The sequence below is a fragment of the Ahaetulla prasina genome, chromosome 3, assembly GCF_028640845.1.
Source record: "Ahaetulla prasina isolate Xishuangbanna chromosome 3, ASM2864084v1, whole genome shotgun sequence".
Lineage (NCBI taxonomy): Eukaryota > Metazoa > Chordata > Lepidosauria > Squamata > Colubridae > Ahaetulla > Ahaetulla prasina.
In genome coordinates, this window is record NC_080541.1 from 180612275 (window position 1) to 180630200 (window position 17926).

General features: G+C 45.1%; 1 protein-coding gene across 4 annotated transcripts in view; it reads right to left on the minus strand.

The window, feature by feature from the left end:
* KIF21B (kinesin family member 21B) overlaps positions 1–16875 on the minus strand; it is a 91239-nt gene extending 74364 nt beyond the window's left edge. For 3 of the 4 annotated variants that reach the window (XM_058179219.1, XM_058179220.1, XM_058179218.1), the window contains exon 1: positions 16371–16874. In XM_058179219.1, the coding sequence (XP_058035202.1) occupies positions 16371–16414 (44 nt within the window). In that variant the 5' untranslated portion in view covers positions 16415–16874. Of the gene's footprint in view, positions 1–16370 lie in introns of all 4 variants that reach the window. The other variant, XM_058179217.1, reaches the window with a different exon arrangement.
* Positions 16876–17926: the final 1051 nt, after the last annotated feature.

Genomic DNA, 17926 nt, shown 5'->3' on the forward strand with positions numbered 1-17926 from the left:
AACACTTATAACATACATAAAGCATGTAAAAGAGGATGTGAAAAATTTCTGTAGTGAAAGAGGCAAAGTCTACCAGATTACAGCACAGGAAAACAAAAACCCACAAAGGTATTTGACATCCGCAGTAATCTGAATTTTTGCCCTTAGACATTATTCCTATCTTGAAAATAAGACAGAATCAACTTAATGCCACAGGCATACTTAATTTAAAACTATATGCAATACAGATAGACAGTATCCTGTATATATCTAATGTTTGCAACCCTGCAAACGAATGTAACTAGTTGAGGATAATCCATAGATTTAATAGCGTAGTTTTTATTTAGTGTTTCATTGTGAATTTGTGGCCCACCTTTTAATCCAAAAATAGCAGCAAAGAAATGTATTGAGAATTACGACAGTGAATTTTCCTACTGACTGTATTTCATGGCCATATGATTTTATTTATATTGATTAGCACTAAGCCAGGATTGTGTTAAGCAAGGCTCATAAGTAAGCTGTTATAGCTCTACGGTTTATAAATTATAATGGGTAGGTTCACATAAGACTCTTAAATTAAAATCCCTTCCGGTATATTGGCTTCTTGGTATAATTCATGCTGCTCATTGTCATATTTTAAATCCTTCCTGGCATAGGACAACCTTCTCCAATTGTTTCTGCCCATCCAATATGAAGATCCCTTGATTCAGATTGCTATCATCATGGGGCTGAAGAGTTGGCCTTTTAAGTATCAGGGTTAAACCAGGGGTGAAATCCAGCAGGTTCTGACAGGTTCTGGAGAATCGGTAGCGAAAATTTTGAGCAGTCTGGAGAACCGGCAGCCCGTCAAATACCACCTCTGGCTGGCCCCAGAGTGGGGTGGGAATGGAGATTTTGCAGTATCCTTCCCCTGGAGTGGGGTGGGAATGGAGATTTTGTAGTATCCTTCCCTGCCACGCCCACCAAGTCATGCCCACCAAAGCCATACCCACCAAGCCACACCATGCCCACCAAGCCATGCCCACAGAACTGGTAGTAAAAAAAATTAGATTTCACCACTGGGTTAAACTAATATTTCCCCCCTTATTTCAGTACCATCCAACAGCAGCTTCCAAAGCTGAAAAGCTGTTACATTTCATCATCCTTTCTGTTGGAGACATTGTGGGATGACTGAAGCAGAATTTCAGATTTTGGGAGGTGCAGTCTCACCCTCTTCTCTTACCAGCCAGGGCCTCCATAGCCATTTCTCTGTATCATTTGTTCCCTCCATTTGCATTTTATTTCTTGAGTTTGTCCCTTTCACACTTGTCACTTTTTCCCTCCTGCTTTTGACACCAATTTCTTTCCCAGATTTCAATAAGGTAAGATGATCGCTGAGCTTCCCCATTTTATCTGGGGAAGATGAAGCAGCATTTGCCACACTTCATTCTAACAGTATGCTGAAAAGCTTCTTTAATTTCAGATGCAGCAATTTTACTTTTTCCACCAGAAATTGCCTTTTTTTTTCTTAGTACTTGTTCCATAAGTTGTCAGGTTCAATCACTATCCTTGGTGGATCCCCCAAAGCATGGATCTGCTCTTTGTAACAGTGATGACCCAAGATCCATACAGTCAGATCCCGCCATCCTTGACAAACCTCAGACCTAATCTTTTTCAAAGGCACAGGGTCAGGTTGTGTGTGAACCCACAACTGAAATTATCCAGTTTGTTTAATGGTCATGACCCTCCTTCCTCCGGCCTTTTCTATTACTCTCTTTTGACATATTGCATTGCTTTTTATTAACCCAGATGGCCAAGAGTCATTTGTAAGAGGGCAGACTTAAAAATTGAAATTATAAATCAATGTACGATTTTCTCTTTCACCTTGGCTAATGACAGGTCAAATGCCATAGATAAAATCGCTGCAGATTATGAGTGGCAGTCACTAATCAGGACCACACCTTTCAGCAGAGAGGCAGTAAAGATGCAGTGGAAGCAAGGTAGGAAACAATTGGGAACAGGACAGCTAATATTTTGTGCCAATTAGATCATTTCAAGGATTGGTTTCTGTGTATATCTTTGTCACTAGTGGGGAAAAGTCTCCAAGTTTCCAATCATTATGAACAGATTCTTTTTTAAACAAAAAAAAATTCACACACACAATGTTCTTCAGATCTACATGTGTTCTGTTTTTTTTTAAAAATACTTAAAAAAGGAAAACACAAGTAGCAATTATGTTTTAGAAAGGAACCGGCATAATATAGCAAATAATGCAGAGACATAATCTTCATAATTGATAGCAGCAAATTGGTATTTTACACTTTATAACAGAATGTGAGAAAAGCCTGCTTCAGCTGATCAAATTATGCAACTATAAAAAAAGATTGGAGCATGTGCTCTGCATGACAATTGGGATCCTAAATGCAGCTTGTTAGCTTAATGGTTTTATAGGTGTAAGCAGGCCTCTATAGAGAAGCAGTTGTCAGAAAAGATGCAAACATCATAACAATCTCCTGCCTCTTGTGTGTATCTTGACTGTCCAGAAGAAAAAGCACCAACACAGATTCCTCTATTGGCAATTATATTTTACCTCTTTCAGTACAAGCAGTCCTCAACTTTTGATAAGTGTGAAATTACGCTGGCCTCCAAAAGTTATTTAGGACTTAAATTTGCACTTGTGTCTATCACAAATTGTCATGCTACCCCCAGTGGTCACATGATGGCAATTCAAGCACTTGGCAAACTTACATTTACAAATGGTTACAGCTATCCTTTGGTCAGGTAATTGCAATTGGCAACATTTTTGCCAGTTTCTGGCCAGTTCCTTAATGACTATGATGACTCAACTTATGACCACAGTAATAAAGCTGCCTATCTCACAAACAGGGTACCAGGATTAAAGCAACTACAACAGAATGCATACAAAATCCATGATGTTCAGGGATAAAACCAGGGGTGAAATCTAAAAATTTTCCCTACCGGTTCTGTGGGCATGGCTTAATTGGTGGGCGTGGCTTGGTGGTCAGATGACTGGGTGGGCATGGCCAATAACAATAAATAATAAAAATAATAAATAAGGTATACAAAACAATAAGAGGTACCAAAAACCAACTTTCACACTTTACACACACACAATACAACACAACTGACTCACACACAATGTAAAAGCAGCTGCACTTCACCCAAAATGGCCCCTGCAACAAGCAAGAAACCCACACTTTACACACACACAACACAATTGACACCCCCCCACACACAATGCCACATACAGCTTTGTGAGATTTTGTGTGTTTGTGTAGTTAGAGTGAAACACTACAGAAACACACCAAATCTCAGAAAGCTGCACAAATATTTTATTTTATTAATTTATTTTTTTAGAACAGGGGTCTCCAACCTTAGTAACTTAGTTTGTAGACTTCAACTCCCAGAGTTCCTCATTCAGCAAAGCAGGAAATCAAAACAAGCTTTTTTTTTCCTTCAGTAGCTGAAGAAAAAGCATGCCATTGCCAAAAGGAGCAGTAATTATAGATAAGTGAGGAGGGAGAATTGGCTGGGCATGGGTGGGGGCTCTTGTAAGTGGGGCTGTTAAAAAGTAAGTTTAAAAGCCTGTGAGGATCAGGAAACCCCTCTGGGATCACCAGAGGAGGCTTTTAAAACCTCATTTTTTTAAAAAAAATTCCCCTATGGCTGAAGAGGGTTTTTTAAAAAAACTTTTAAAGGGTTTTGATGATCTCTGCTCAGCCCCGCAATCATCAGAGGTTTTTTTTTTTTACTTTTAAAGGCATGTTTCGGCTGAAGAAAAACTTTTAAAAGAAAAAAAAAAACCTCTGCTGTTGGTGCGGCTCAGCAGAGGCAGGGGTGGGTGGGGCCAGGGATTTTTGCTACCAGTCCTCCGAACCAGCAGCCGCCATCGCTACCGGATTGGTCGAGCCGGTCCAAACCAGGAGTATTTCATCCCTGAATAAAACCAGTGGTGAAATCTGAACCGGTTTACTACCAGTTCGCTGGCTGCGCATGTGCACAATGCACCAAATGCAAGGTGCACGTGCACACAGTGCACGCCAAAAGGAGGCATGGGATAAGTAGAACAGTGCACTGGGGGTGGTGATCAGCTGTGGTGTGCAATCTTTTTTTTTTTTACTTTTAAAAGCATTTTTTACAACCTATTCAGCAGAATAGGTTGTAAAAAAATGCTTTTAAAAGTAAAAAAAGCTCTGACGATTATGTGATCAGCTGTGATCATCAGAGCCCTTTTTTTACCTTTTAAAAGCATTTTTTTAAAAAGAAGCTGCAAGTGGGGAAGTGGGCAACCGGGCATTGGGTGGGCATGGGCTGGGGGGCAGGGATTTTTGCTACTGGTTCTCCGAACCACCCGCTGCCATCGCTCCTAGATCAGCTGATCTGGTCCAAACCGGGAGCATTTCAACCCTGGATAAAACCCACATCAACAGCAGCACTCATCCAATTGTGTGGCATAAATGTGTGGGACCACATACTGGAAACAATTCTAGATATCTTAGCAATTAGCATCCCATATGGATTTTGTTGCATTATTCAAAGTGACAAGTTGTGCTATTTTAGGAACTGGGATTTACTTTACTTACATTAATATAATAAAGCAACGTTTTACATTCCATGTAGTTTAAAATAGATGTTAAATATTCAGCATACTTGCCAAACAGAAGTAGTAAAACAACCCTCCCCAAACAGTATCTTATAAGTAAGTTAAGCCAATTCCTTGCCACCCTGGAAAGTATCCAATATAGGAAGGCTTCACAGGACAAAGATGATTATATATAGAGAGAGACAACCACCATACAAAGTAGGATAGAATCAGAACAGGATAAAGTGAGCCCCACAATAACTTCATCTCTCTCCAAATTCAAGCTACAAGAAATTGTATGTCTCAGTCGTGTGACATGTCACAAAACTTGAATGAATTGATGTGGAGAGCTGGGAGTTGGTGGAAGTATATTATACAGGCTTCTACCAGACTAATCTTATTTCCATTGCATAATACTTGTAGTGTTGATCATCAAAGGCAGAATAATAATATTTCTTTCTGCTTTTACTATGTCACCTGCTTATCACTGGCATTTTGCACTTTGAACACTGTTCAGATTATTAAGCATTTTTTTTTTATTATTTTATTATTTATTATTTATTTTATTTTATTTGATTTTTATACCGCCCTTCTCCCGAAGGACTCAGGGCGGTGTACAGGCATAATAAAACCGACAATACAATATACAAGTTTAAAATACGATTTAAAAAACTTATTTAAATTAGCCCAGTAATTAAAATTTACCATACTAAAAAACCCCGTTTAAAATTAATAAATTTAACATTAAAATCCCAATTTAAGCCAGCCCCGCGCGGATAAAAAGATGAGTCTTGAGTTCGCGACGAAGGTCAGGTATTTGGCGTAAACCCGGGGGAAGCTCGTTCCAGAGTGTGGGAGCCCCCACAGAGAAGGCCCTTCCCCTGGGGGCCGCCAGCCGACATTGTTTGGCGGACGGCACCCTGAGAAGTCCCTCTCTATGGGAGCGTACGGGTCGGTGGGAGGCGTGTGGTAACAGCAGGCGGTCCCGTAAGTACCCAGGTCCTAAGCCATGGAGCGATTTAAAGGTCATAACCAACACCTTAAAGTGCACCCGGAAGGCCACAGGCAGCCAGTGCAGTCTGCGCAGGAGGCGGTGTTACATGGGAGCTACGTGTAGCTCCTCTATAACCCGCGCAGCTGCATTCTGGACTAACTGAAGCCTCCGAGTGCACTTCAAGGAGCCCCATGTAGAGAGCATTACAGTAATCCAAGCGAGAGGTAACGAGCGCATGAGTGACTGTGCATAAGGCATCCCGATCAAGGAAGGCGCAACTGCGAACCAGGCGAACCTGGTGGAAGGCCCTCCTGGAGACGGCCGTCAAATGGTCTTCAAACGACAGCCGATCATCCAGAAGGACACCCAAGTTGCGCACCCTATCCTTTGGGGCCAGTAACTCGCCTCCAACAGCCAGCCGCGGCTGCAGCTGACTGAATCGGGGTGCCGGCATCCACAGCCACTCCGTCTTGGAGGGATTAAGCTTGAGCCTGTTTCTCCCCATCCAGACCCGTACAGCTTCCAAACACCGGGACAGCACTTCAACAACTTCATTGGGGTGGTCCGGGGTGGAAAAGTACAGCTGGGTGTCATCAGCGTACTGCTGGTATCTCACCCCGAAACCACTGATGATCTCACCCAACGGCTTCATGTAGATGTTGAACAGCAGGGGCGAGAGAATCGACCCCTGTGGGACCCCACAAGTGAGGCCCTCGCGGTCGACCTCTGCCCCCCTGTCAACACCGTCTGCGACCGGTCGGAGAGATAGGAGGAGAACCACCGATATACGGTGCCTCCCACTCCCAATCCCCCCAACCGGCGCAGCAGGATACCATGATCGATGGTATCGAATGCCGCTGAGAGGTCTAATAGGACCAGGGCAGAGGAATATCCCCTGTCCCTGGCCCTCCAGAGATCATCCACCAATGCGACCAAAGCTGTCTCCGTGCTGTATCCGGGTCGGAAGCCGGACTGGAACGGGTCTAGATAGACATCTTCATCGAGGTGTTGGGGCAGCTGCCCCCCCCCGCCCCCCCCTACACCCTTCGCAACAAAGCGAAGGTTGGAGACTGGACGATAATTACCCAAAATAGCTGGGTCCAAAGAGGGCTTCTTAAGGAGGGGTCTCACCACCGCCTCTTTCAAGGCGGCAGGGAAAACCGTCCAACAAAGCGTTGATAATCCTCTGGAGCCAGCCTCGTGTCACCGCCTGAGTGGCCAGTACCAGCCAGGAAGGGCACGGGTCCAGTAAACATGTCGTGCCGTGAAGCCTCCCCAACAACCTGTCCACGTCCTCGGGAGCCACAGGGTCAAACTCATCCCAAATGTGCTCAACGAGTCGTGCCTCCTCTCCCTCGCTTGGATCATCCCAAATTCGGTCCAGACCGTCCCTCAGCTGAGCGATTTTATCGTATAGATAACCACTAAACTCCTCGGCTCGTCCCTGCAAAGGGTCATCCCGCACCTCCTGATGTAGGAGAGAGCGGGTCACCCGAAACAGGGCGGCCGGGCGGTTATCTGCCGACGCAATGAGGGTGGGCGTGGGCGCCTCGCTTCCCTCATTGCCACTAGGTAGGTCCTAGAATAGGTCCTAACTAGTGTCCGATCAACCGGGCGACTGGACCTCCAGGTGCTCTCTAGGCGTCTTCTCTGCCGTTTCATCTCCCTCAGCCCCTCGGAGAACCAAGGGGCCGGACGAGATCTACGCCGGGTCAGAGGCCGCAAAGGCGCGACACGGTCCAGACCAGTTCCTCAGTCGTGCCGTGGGCCAGATCCTCAGGGAATGGCCCAAGCTCCGTCTGGAACCTCTCAGGGTCCATCAGGCGCCTGGGACGGAACCACCGTATAGGTTCCGTCTCCCTGCGGTGGTGAATGGCGGTTCGGAAGTCTAGGCGAAGGAGGAAATGATCCGACCATGACATTGGTTCTGTTACTAAATCATCTAATACCAGATCATTTAACCACTGTCCAGAGATATAAATCAGATCCAGCATGCCTCCCCCCGTGTGCGTAGGGCCATCATTTACTCGAATCAGGTCCAAGGCCGTCATGGAAGCCTGGAACTCCCGAGCTGCCGTCGATGACAAGCCAACTGATGGCAAGTTGAAATCCCCCATGACTATAAGTCTGGGGGTCTCAACCGCCACAGCAGCCAGTACCTCCAACAGCTCGGGCAGGGCTGTGGTCACGCAGCAAGGAGCCAGGTACGCGATCACCAAGCCCAACTGATTCCTATAGCCCCACGCACACAGAGGGATTCGCAGCCGGCAATCGGAGGAACAGTGGCCCCCCTTGGCCCTAGATCTTCCTTAATCACAACCGCCACCCCCCCACCCCTACCTTGGACCCTCGGCTGATGAAATGCTCGGAAGCCTGGAGGGCACATCTCAACAAGGGGGACCCCCCCCTCAGGGCCCAACCAGGTCTCCGTAATGCCCATAAGGTCCATGGACCCCCTGAATAAGATCACAAATCAGGGAGCCTTATTAACCACGGACCGGGCATTACATAACATCAGCCGAAGATCCAAGCTCTGAGGATCATGGCCACCGAGGCAGGTAGGGACTGAGGGCGGAGCACGTGATCGCTCTCAAACATCGAACACGTGCTCCCACAACTCGACACGGCCCCTCCCCGCCATATCTGCCTCTCCCACTTACCGTACAGATCGAACAGCCCTCTAAACCTGGGCGTCCTCCCCTGCCTTCAGACAAGATGGCGTGATGTCGCGAACTAGCACAGGGGCTGGATCCCTCCCCGATGGGTCCTCCCCCACCCGTCAAATCCCTCCCCTTAAAAACCCTTATTTAAAAACTATTTAAAAACCCCACAAATTCTTCTTGGCATGCCACCTCTCTGGGTCCCAAGACCCTTCGTTAAGGTAAGCCCTCGATAGCTTGGAGGGCCATTCCTGCGAGGCGGGGGAACCTCGCAGTCGTAGTAGTTCGGCAAATGAATATCTCATAGAGAAGTTGTCCATACAATTGCGGAAACGTGTCCATCCTTAGCCGTCGGAGATGTTATCGTCGTATCCAAAAAAAAAAATCGCCGGGACCCACCCTTAGATGGATAACCATGTGGGTCCTAGTCCGTAGGAGTCCGTGGGACCACAAGCTAAAAAGGTCTCCCTCGAATTCCCGGTTACGCATCCTTATTTGAAACGACTCCGCCGGTGCCCTCATGCCGTCTGCCTCCCCCACTAAGCCGGCAGATCAAACCTCCGTGGGGGAAGCACGATGTTCCAGTCCATGCAGGGAGGGGGACGATGTTCCTACCCCCCCATTTTGACAAGCCAAGGCAAAAGTCAGCAATGGGGGAGACGCGATGTTCCAGTCCAAGCAGGGAGGGAGAAAGGGAGGGGGGGCGATGTTCCTACCCCTCCAAGTTCTTACCCCTCCAGGTTCCGTCCCAGCAAGCACAATTAGCAGCAATCCGAAACACCCGGTATCCAGCATACCACCTTCAATGCCCTCCGTCGGTGTTCGGAAAGCCCCTTCGTTGATATCCTTCCACGGCCCGAACGGCCGGAAAATCAACTGAATCATGCGGCGTCTTCTTCAAACCCCCAACATGGCGCCGCCATTCGCTGCTCAAAACCTCTCCGGCTCCGTACTCGGCGGCGAGAGTTCAATGAGGCCCGGGACCTCACTCTCGGCGGCGAGATGATCAGAATCTGGAACCGGCGTGCAGGCAGCTAGGCAAGCGGCTGAACGGCATCACGGCCCAAGGACTTTCCGACCGCCGTCTCCATGAGTTTCAAAACGCCGCCATAACGCGCATGCGCAGAAGAAAAAAAAAGACAAATTTTTAATTTGCATTTATATCCCGCCCTTCTCCGGAGACTCAGGGCGGTTTACACTATGTTAGCAATAGTCTTCATTCTATTTGTATATTTATATACAAAGTCAACTTTTTGCCCCCAACAATCTGGGTCCTCATTTTACCTACCTTATAAAGGATGGAAGGCTGAGTCAACCTTGGGCCTGGTGGGACTAGAACCTGCAGTAATTGCAGGCAGCTGCTGTTAATAACAGACTGCATTAGCAGCCTGAGCCACAGAGGCCCATTTTTGCAATTTATCTCAGAATTATCAGCATACATTTTCATGCAGATGTGTGCAATGTCCATATAGATGCCTTAAAAACAATTCTGGTTTCTAAATATATTTTCCAAAGCAAAGTAATTTATACAGACTGGGGTTACCTATCCATTGAACTAACATGTGGCTGTTGGTTGTGATCTAGTACTACAAATCCAGTTAACTGAAATCAATCCTGGTCGATGGCTTAGAATGTGCTATGAACTCAGGAAGCTATGGTTTAATAAATCATGGCTTAGCTCAAGATATATACCAATTTACTCAATCCTGAACTCTATTTAGAATAGAATAGAATAGAATTTTATTGGCCAAGTGTGATTGGACACACAAGGAATTTGTCTTGGTGCATATGCTCTCAGTGTACATAAAAGAAAAGATACGTTCATCAAGGTACAACATTTACAACACAATTGATGATCAATATATCAATATAAATCATAAGGATTGCCAGCAACAAGTTATAGTCATACAGTCATAAGTGGAAAGAGATTGGTGATGGGAACTATGAAACGATTAATAGTAGTGCAGATTCAGTAAATAGTCTGACAGTGTTGAGGGAATTATTTGTTTAGCAGAGTGATTAGGAGTGATTGCTGAGAAAGACCAGAGTTAACCAATGGATTCCAAGCGTAGCTCGAGTCAGTATGCATCATAGCTTAATTCTTAACTACTATAGCATATATTTCCATATGTATCAGGTCAGACTGAAAGGGAAAGGAACAGATCCTATGGCAGTGAGTTCTTTAATTTGTTTTGCCCATGCAGAAAGGAAAAAAAAAGGGTGCTAGCACTGAAGAACGGTTGAAATGCTTTAGTTGTGCCCTTAAGAAAGGAAATTCCAAAACACTTTGGATGTTTTACCTTATCCGGTAAGGCAAGAAACCAAGACATCCCTGAAAACTCAAAGAATCATCTGAAACAGAGGCCAAATTGCAAAATTCCAAAATATGAAGCCATTCTATGTTTTCACATTTTAGCTATAACTAAAACGATGAATTCAGAGCAGCGTTTCTCAACCTTAGCAACTTTAAGATGTGTTGACTTCCACTCTCAGAATTCTATTGAAGATGGCGTCCATGCTGACTGAGGATTTCTGGAAGTCTACACTACACATCTTCAAGTTGTTAAAGTTAAGAAACACCGATTCAGCGCATGAAGGATTTCTGATGTCCGTTCCTATTGATAATCTGTACTTATAGAAAACTACTCCTCTTAAGTGCACTGTTAGAAGAATATGACCAATTCCTATGATCAGCTCCAATGGAGGGCAGAGAAGAAAGTAGCAATGGTTTGCTTTTGACATTGTTCTGGCAGGATGCAAGTTTGCATTATAGTCTTAAATTGCTCTTAAAATCAACCCCTTCACATTACTCTCTGCCACTCACTTCAGGTTCTAATATTGCTAACACTGCAAAAGGAAAAAATAGCCCTCTTGGATTCAGTCAGCGTAGAGGGGACATACACCACTCTGACGAAAGATGTGCTTATAGCAGAAGAATTGCACAAGCAGCAGTGTGTGTGTGTGTGTGTGTGTGTGTGTGTGTGTGTATCAGGCTAAAATAGTTCACTCCTCCCCTCATTTCCTGCTTATGGCTGAAGGCCCCAATAGTTTGCTCATTCACTTCCATTTGATTGGTTTCCCCCCCATCTCCTCAGTTCTCCCTCTTAATTGTATAGTGATTGCAGCATTCAAAATACTTCAGTGATGTTTTTGACATTTCCACCACCCACATACTTTTATGTCCTGCAGTAAGAAAGTTTAAAGAACCTGCAGCTGAAATAACATGTATACGTCCTCTGTCTCCTCTTTTCCTGTTGCTTCCCCCTGTGCAACATTATAGACTATGATGAAAACCTGTCTATATTATGCAAATCAAGATAGCTGGCATGTATCTGTAAAACTGACCGCATTTCTAAAACTGAAAGAAAACTCTACATCACATAGCCTCCCTGAAGTCTGGAACTCAAGTCCATACTAACTGACTGGAAAATACATTAAGTAAATATTTTAAATTTCCTTTTGAACCATAAATGTATAAAACTGGATATTTCAAAGAAAATAATAAAATCCTGAATTACTTAGGAAAAGAAATGTGATTTGCAAAATAACATGTTGTTTGCTTATTTGCTCTAGCTATAAAGCACGTGCTTTAATTTTCTCTGACAGTACTCCTGTAACAAACTGTATGTTCAGAAACTTCATCTGGTCCAGAATAGCGAAACCAAATTATTATTACGACTAGTTAGAGAGGCTGCTTCACTGTATATTAGTACAGTGTATATTAGTACGAATTATTAGTATATTCCAACTATCATTTAAACCTATCTTGGTCAAGTGATCTCTTCCCAATTTAAAAAAAAAAAGATACAAAATTAAAAGATAAACAGAAATAGAAAACCAGAAAATAGAAAATTAGAAAATCAAAAAGGAATAACAGTAAAAATGCTGAAAAAACAAAAGGAAAAAAATAAAGAAAATAGAAAAAGAATGACTTCCGAGTTTCATTGGTACAGATAAAGATATAAGAATATAACAAACTCTTATTCCAAATTAACATTTGTCTACTTTATTTTGATAATCCCATACAGTACATACATCAGATCCTAAAATCAGCTTTTCATTTCTTCCATTTTCTTGCAAAAACTCAAATAATGATTTCCAAGTATAAACAAATTTTTTCAGTCTTTTTTTCTTCTACAAGGCTATCAATTTCACCATCTCTGCCAATTCCACCTACTCCATCATCCTTTCTTCCATCAGAGGTATTTGATAGATGCCTTTCTGCTGTTATCATCATAAAAACAAAGTTCCATAAGATGTTTCCATTTGTTTGCCCATTAAGCTGAAAAGAAATTTGATCTTTTGAGTGGTATGCCAGGAGACACACTCCAACAAATAAGGAAGGCCAAATTAATACTAACAACAGCAACAATGGTCATTGAAAAGAATAAATGCCTTCCCCAATACACAATTAAATATTACAAGGAATTATATCTATAAAATTGGCAGTAAAAGGGCAGGGGATTACTGGGAGAACAATGAGTTTTTCTGGGATAGCAGGACTGTACATAGCCCATATGCTCTGTCCTAAATAGTTGGTTCACCTGTTTAAAAGACCATTATCTCTGTTATGAGCCTACCTCTAGGTACCTCCTTTAAACCCACTAGTGCCAAAGACCTATCTGACAGGAATAGGCAAGAGAGTTTGACTGCTCCCACATTGCAGAACTCCATGCTAACGGAAGACTAGTTCCATTGTTGTTATACTTCTGTTGGGAAGCAAAAACATTTTATTTCAGTGAAACTTTGAAAAAGAAGTTGGTCTGTTATGTGGATGCTGTCTATTCTACTCATGTGTAAATAATGTTTTATATTTTAAATCCTCTAATTATCTTCTATAATGGCGAACCTCTGGCACGCGTGCCAGAGGGGGCACACAGTACTCTTTCTGTGGGCACACAAGCCGTCGCCCAGCTCAGCTCTGCTGTGCATGTGCACACCTCCCACCGATCAGCTGATCTTTGGGTTTCTGCCACGCATGTGTGGGGGGTGGGGCGCGTGTGGGAGGCCCATGCACGCATGCTCGGGATGCACCTGGGGAGGCTGCACATGCATGCATGGGGTGGGGAGCCTGTGGGGGTCCGCGTGCACATAAGCGGGGGCAGGGAGCATGTGTGGGGGCCGCACACACATTGCATTTTGGGGGTTTAGGCACACTTTGGGCACTCGGTCCAGAAAAGATTAGCCATCACTGCTCTATAGGACATATGTACTAGCTGCAGCAACAACTTTGGGAAAACATCCAAGAGGACCTTCTCACCATCTTTTATTTTCCTTGTAATAACTTCTGGACCACCCTAGCTTTATGAACCCCATGAAAGTGGTCCAACTTCTGGTAAGAGCTGTCTGCTCTTCAACAGACCTCGGGACAGGACATAAAGAAAACAGATGACAAAAAATAAGGGACAGGTGGGGAAGAATGACTTATACAAGCTTAGTCTTTCCTGTACTCACTCACTCCTGAGAAAGTCTTTTCTCCAAAAGAATGTCATTCAGATCAGGGGAAGCCCCAAACCCAGAGTGGGAGGATTAATTTTTAGCTTGTGATCTGCACATTTGCTCAACTTTGTTACATTTACTATATAGGTAGTCTTCATTTAGCGACTATCTCATTTAGCGTCTGCTTGCAGTTGCAATGCTGATGAAACAATACTACCTGTAATCCCGCTTTCCATGTAGTTTTCAACAGATCAATTTCTACTGAAGACAATCTCTGGCACAGAATCTCCTACTGAACATACATTTGGAAGGAAGGGGACTGTTTTATGAACAACAGTTCTCTCCTTCTGCCTTTTGTCTCAGCTATTTCTGATTTTTGAGCCAGCATATATATTAAAGATGAAAAATACATTAGAAAGGAAAATGAGGTGGATCAAGTACTTGTTTTCACAACACTCGAACCTAGATTGTTCTTTAGAATGCCTTTCCAACTGTCCATCTTCCAGAATTTTTGGCCCCAATTTCTGATAATTCTAATAATTTCCAACTAGAACAGACAATATGTTCTTGCTAAGGATAATGCCAGCTGGGAATTTTGGTACAATCCAACATTTCTAGAAGAACTCATTTAGAATAAGCTGGCTTGATGGGAAGCATGGACCACTAAAAAGCAAAAGGTATTGGCTTTTGCCTTGCAACCAATATTTAAAAACCTTCTGTGGCAATGGAATATTCACAATAGCAAAGAATACAATTTTACATGTCCAGGTTTTAAAAAAATTGGTCCAGCACTTCAGGTACAAAGCACTACAGAGAGCAGATATGCACCACCTAGTGAAGAGTATCTGTAGTGCTGCCCTCTTGTGAACTGGGCATTTTGTAAAAAGTGTGTTTCCTTTTCAGCAGAGGAACAAACTGTTGCCAAAATGGCAACCCTAATATGTCTGCTCAGTCTAGTATTTTTTGGACAAAGCCTCTTTCCCAACCCATCTCTTTTTTTTTTATTTTTTATTTTGCTTTCATTTGTTACTTATTCGGACCTGCCCAGCTACCACTTCCTTCCTTAACAAACCTTCCTCCTCCCTTCTCTACTTTCTTCTACTTTCTTCATCCTTCCTCTCCTTCGCTTTTCTACGTCCTCTCCTCTTTCCCTACTCTTCTCTTCCACCCTTTCCCAACCCATCTCCACCAACTCAGCAAATGACCAGTTCAACTCCACAGAATGCAGACAACAGTATCATTTCAAAACACTGTCTGAAAAACACACTTGCTCTTCTCTTCATAAAGCACTGCTCCTTATTCAAATCAAATATCAATTATATTAGATGCAGTTTCCTGATCGTTTTAAATCAAAGCTCAAGTGTGTATGAACACACAAAGGAGATTGTGTCCTCCGTGGCTAGAGTAACACAAAAAGGAAAGCACCATGGGAAATATACCTCTGCATTAACACCACCCTTTCCCTGCAACTGGAAAAAAAAACTGCCAGGCTTCAGGTGGAGAGAGAAAAAGCACTTGTGCTGACTTTACCTGCACAAACAAAATGCAGGGAGTTGCAAAATTAGGCAAGGGAAAGGGACAGAGAGATGAACATGAAATAACGTTGCTGATGCTATTTATCCAGGGCACTGCATACGCAGATAGGGCCCCAACCCCACCCTAATGGAGAAGCTATCAGTCACCACATACTGATAGCATTGTGGATGAAAGCACAAAAACTGAAATAGGAAAAATTAATTGCCAGCCAAAGGAAACAGAAGCTAACAAGGGAAAGGAATCAACTGTTGGCCCACATGGAAATCTGACAGCAAGGGATTTATCAGAAACAATAATAATGAAGAGAAACGGAATGAACAGTCACACACATGACAGAAAGGAAAGGCAGAAAAACAGAGCAAATGTGCGAAATACAGGATTTCCTTGTTTCTCTTGCTTTAGCTGCTGTCTGATGTGGAGAAGGAGGGGGGAAGAGGGAGGGAGGGAGGGAGGGAGGGAGAGATTCGCTATTCTTCCAAACATACTAAAGAAATACTAAAACCCCACTCTTTGTACCTACTTAACAGAAAGCCCAAAATCTGCTTCTGTAGAGTAGGGAAGAAGCAGAGGGCAAAGAGATGGATCTGTCTGATTACCAACATTTTTGGGTGCATGGGATTCATTAGCCGCCTGAGCACCAGACAGGTCCAGCAATTGGACAGGGGAGTTTCGTTCGGGGTCACCCTCTCTGCAGCGCTAACAAAGAGCAACAATGCTCAGCGGCTTACGTTAGACACGCAGAGATAAAGGGAACGCCAGGCAACTTCTCCGCCGTGGCAGCGAACAGGGCTCAGCCTCCCTCCCTAAGCCTTGGAGGGGGAGCACAAACCCTTCTTTCTCGATCGGGGGCCGTGCCAGCCTCACTCCTGACGGTCAGCAAACCGCCCCCGAGTCCGCAGCTCCAAGCGCAGAACAGCGGCAGCGGCCAAGGCTGCTATTCTCTTCCCCGCCCTCCACCTCAGCGAAACGCACAAGTCGCCCTGCAAGAGCCGCGCATCTTTGCTAACCGGGGGGGGGGGAGGGGGACGGACGGACCGATTTGCAATGAACGGCCGACCTGGAAAGGCGAGGGCATGAGCAGCAGCAGCAGCAGTTGGAGGGGACTCCTTTTGTTCGCTCTTTCCATTCACCTGCAATGGAAAGTTACCCACTGAAAAAAGCCCTCCTGTCCCCATCTCACCTCACGGCCACCTTGACGCTGCAGCTGTCACCCTGGGCGGCCATTCCCTTCTTCTTCTTCTTCTTCTTCTCTTCCCTCCCTCGCCGCCGCCGCCGCCCCGCACCGCAGGAGAGCGCTGCCCCTCAACCACCATGGAGCTCGGTGGGGCCAGGGCCGAGGCGAGGTTGCGACTCGGCTAGGAGCAGGAGGCGCGGAGGCTGCTGGAGTCGCAGGAGGAGGAGGAGGAGAGCATGCTGAGCTCCTCTCGGGTAGCGCGGGCGCTCGTCCTCTCCAGGAGAGAGAAAGAGAAGGCAGCCCTAAGCGGGAGAAAGCTTAGGCGGCGCGGCCGCTTCCCATCCCGTCCGCCGCGGCGGCAGCAGCAGCAGCAGCAGCGGGACTGCGGAGGGAAAATTAGCGGCGACCGAGCCAGAAGTCGAGCGGGCAGAGAGGCTTGGTGGGGAAGAGGAGGGAGGCGGAAGGAGGGGCGCCAGGACGCGGAGGCGGTCACGCCCACCCACCCCCCGTCAACTCAAAAGGTGGGGGAGGGACTTGCGCCGAGTTGGGGCGATAGGCAGCGTGCGAAGAAGCACGAGGGAAAGAGTCTCGCGGTTGGAAGGGCTTCAGAAATTGTAGATCCAGAGGCTGGGATATATATATATATATATATTTATTTAAGAGCGGCGCCGCTTCCGTTGCTTCTAGCCGGCCAGCTCTTGAAAAGAGAGAAATATATATATATATTTTCTCGGAAGAGAGTAAAGAGTTTGCAAACGAAAGTGGCACAGAGCTGGCACGTGAGCACGAATTTTGTAGCGTTTTTCACATAGGTGGAAGGTGGGCTTTTGTAGTTGCGGTAGCAGCAGAACCGCTAAGGGTCACTTCATTAACCCGCGGTTCTCTTGTTTGAATGACACCGTGCATTTCAGAAGCTGGGTTTCTCATATTAGGCAGAGTTGGCTAACTGGGTTTGGTGCATGGTGCGAATATCGCAGGCCCTGGCTTGCCTTTGGGGGGAATTGTCATCGGATGTTGTGGATATTAGGGTTTGTGCAACAGATTAGGCTAAAATATGGCCTGTATCAGTAAACTGTATTATAGTCAATATCACACACATGCATGGATGTAAAGATTCTGTTGCTACAGTACCTTCTTGCTTATAGCTGAAAGCCAAGATGTGGCCTATGTTAGCCTCCATTAGTTGAAGATTGAGATTCTCCTAGGTCAGAGGTCTCCAAACTTGACAACTCTTAAGACTTGTGAACTTCAATTCCCAGAATTCTCCAGCCAGCATGGCCATTAGGAAGTGTTCTGGGAACTTAAAATTGCTTCTCAAAGTTGTCCAACTGGAAAATGGTAGTCTAGTTCAAGGGTGAAATGCTCCCGGATTGGACTGGATCGCCCGATCCAATAGCAATGGCGGTGGGTGGTTTGGAGAACCGGTAGCAAAAATCCCTTCCCCCCCCCATGCCCAGCTGAGCTGTGTGATCATCAGCGGTTTTTTTACTTTTAAAAGCATTTTTTCTTCAGCCGAAAAAATGCTTTTAAAAGTTTAAAAAAAAAACGGCCTCTGATGATAG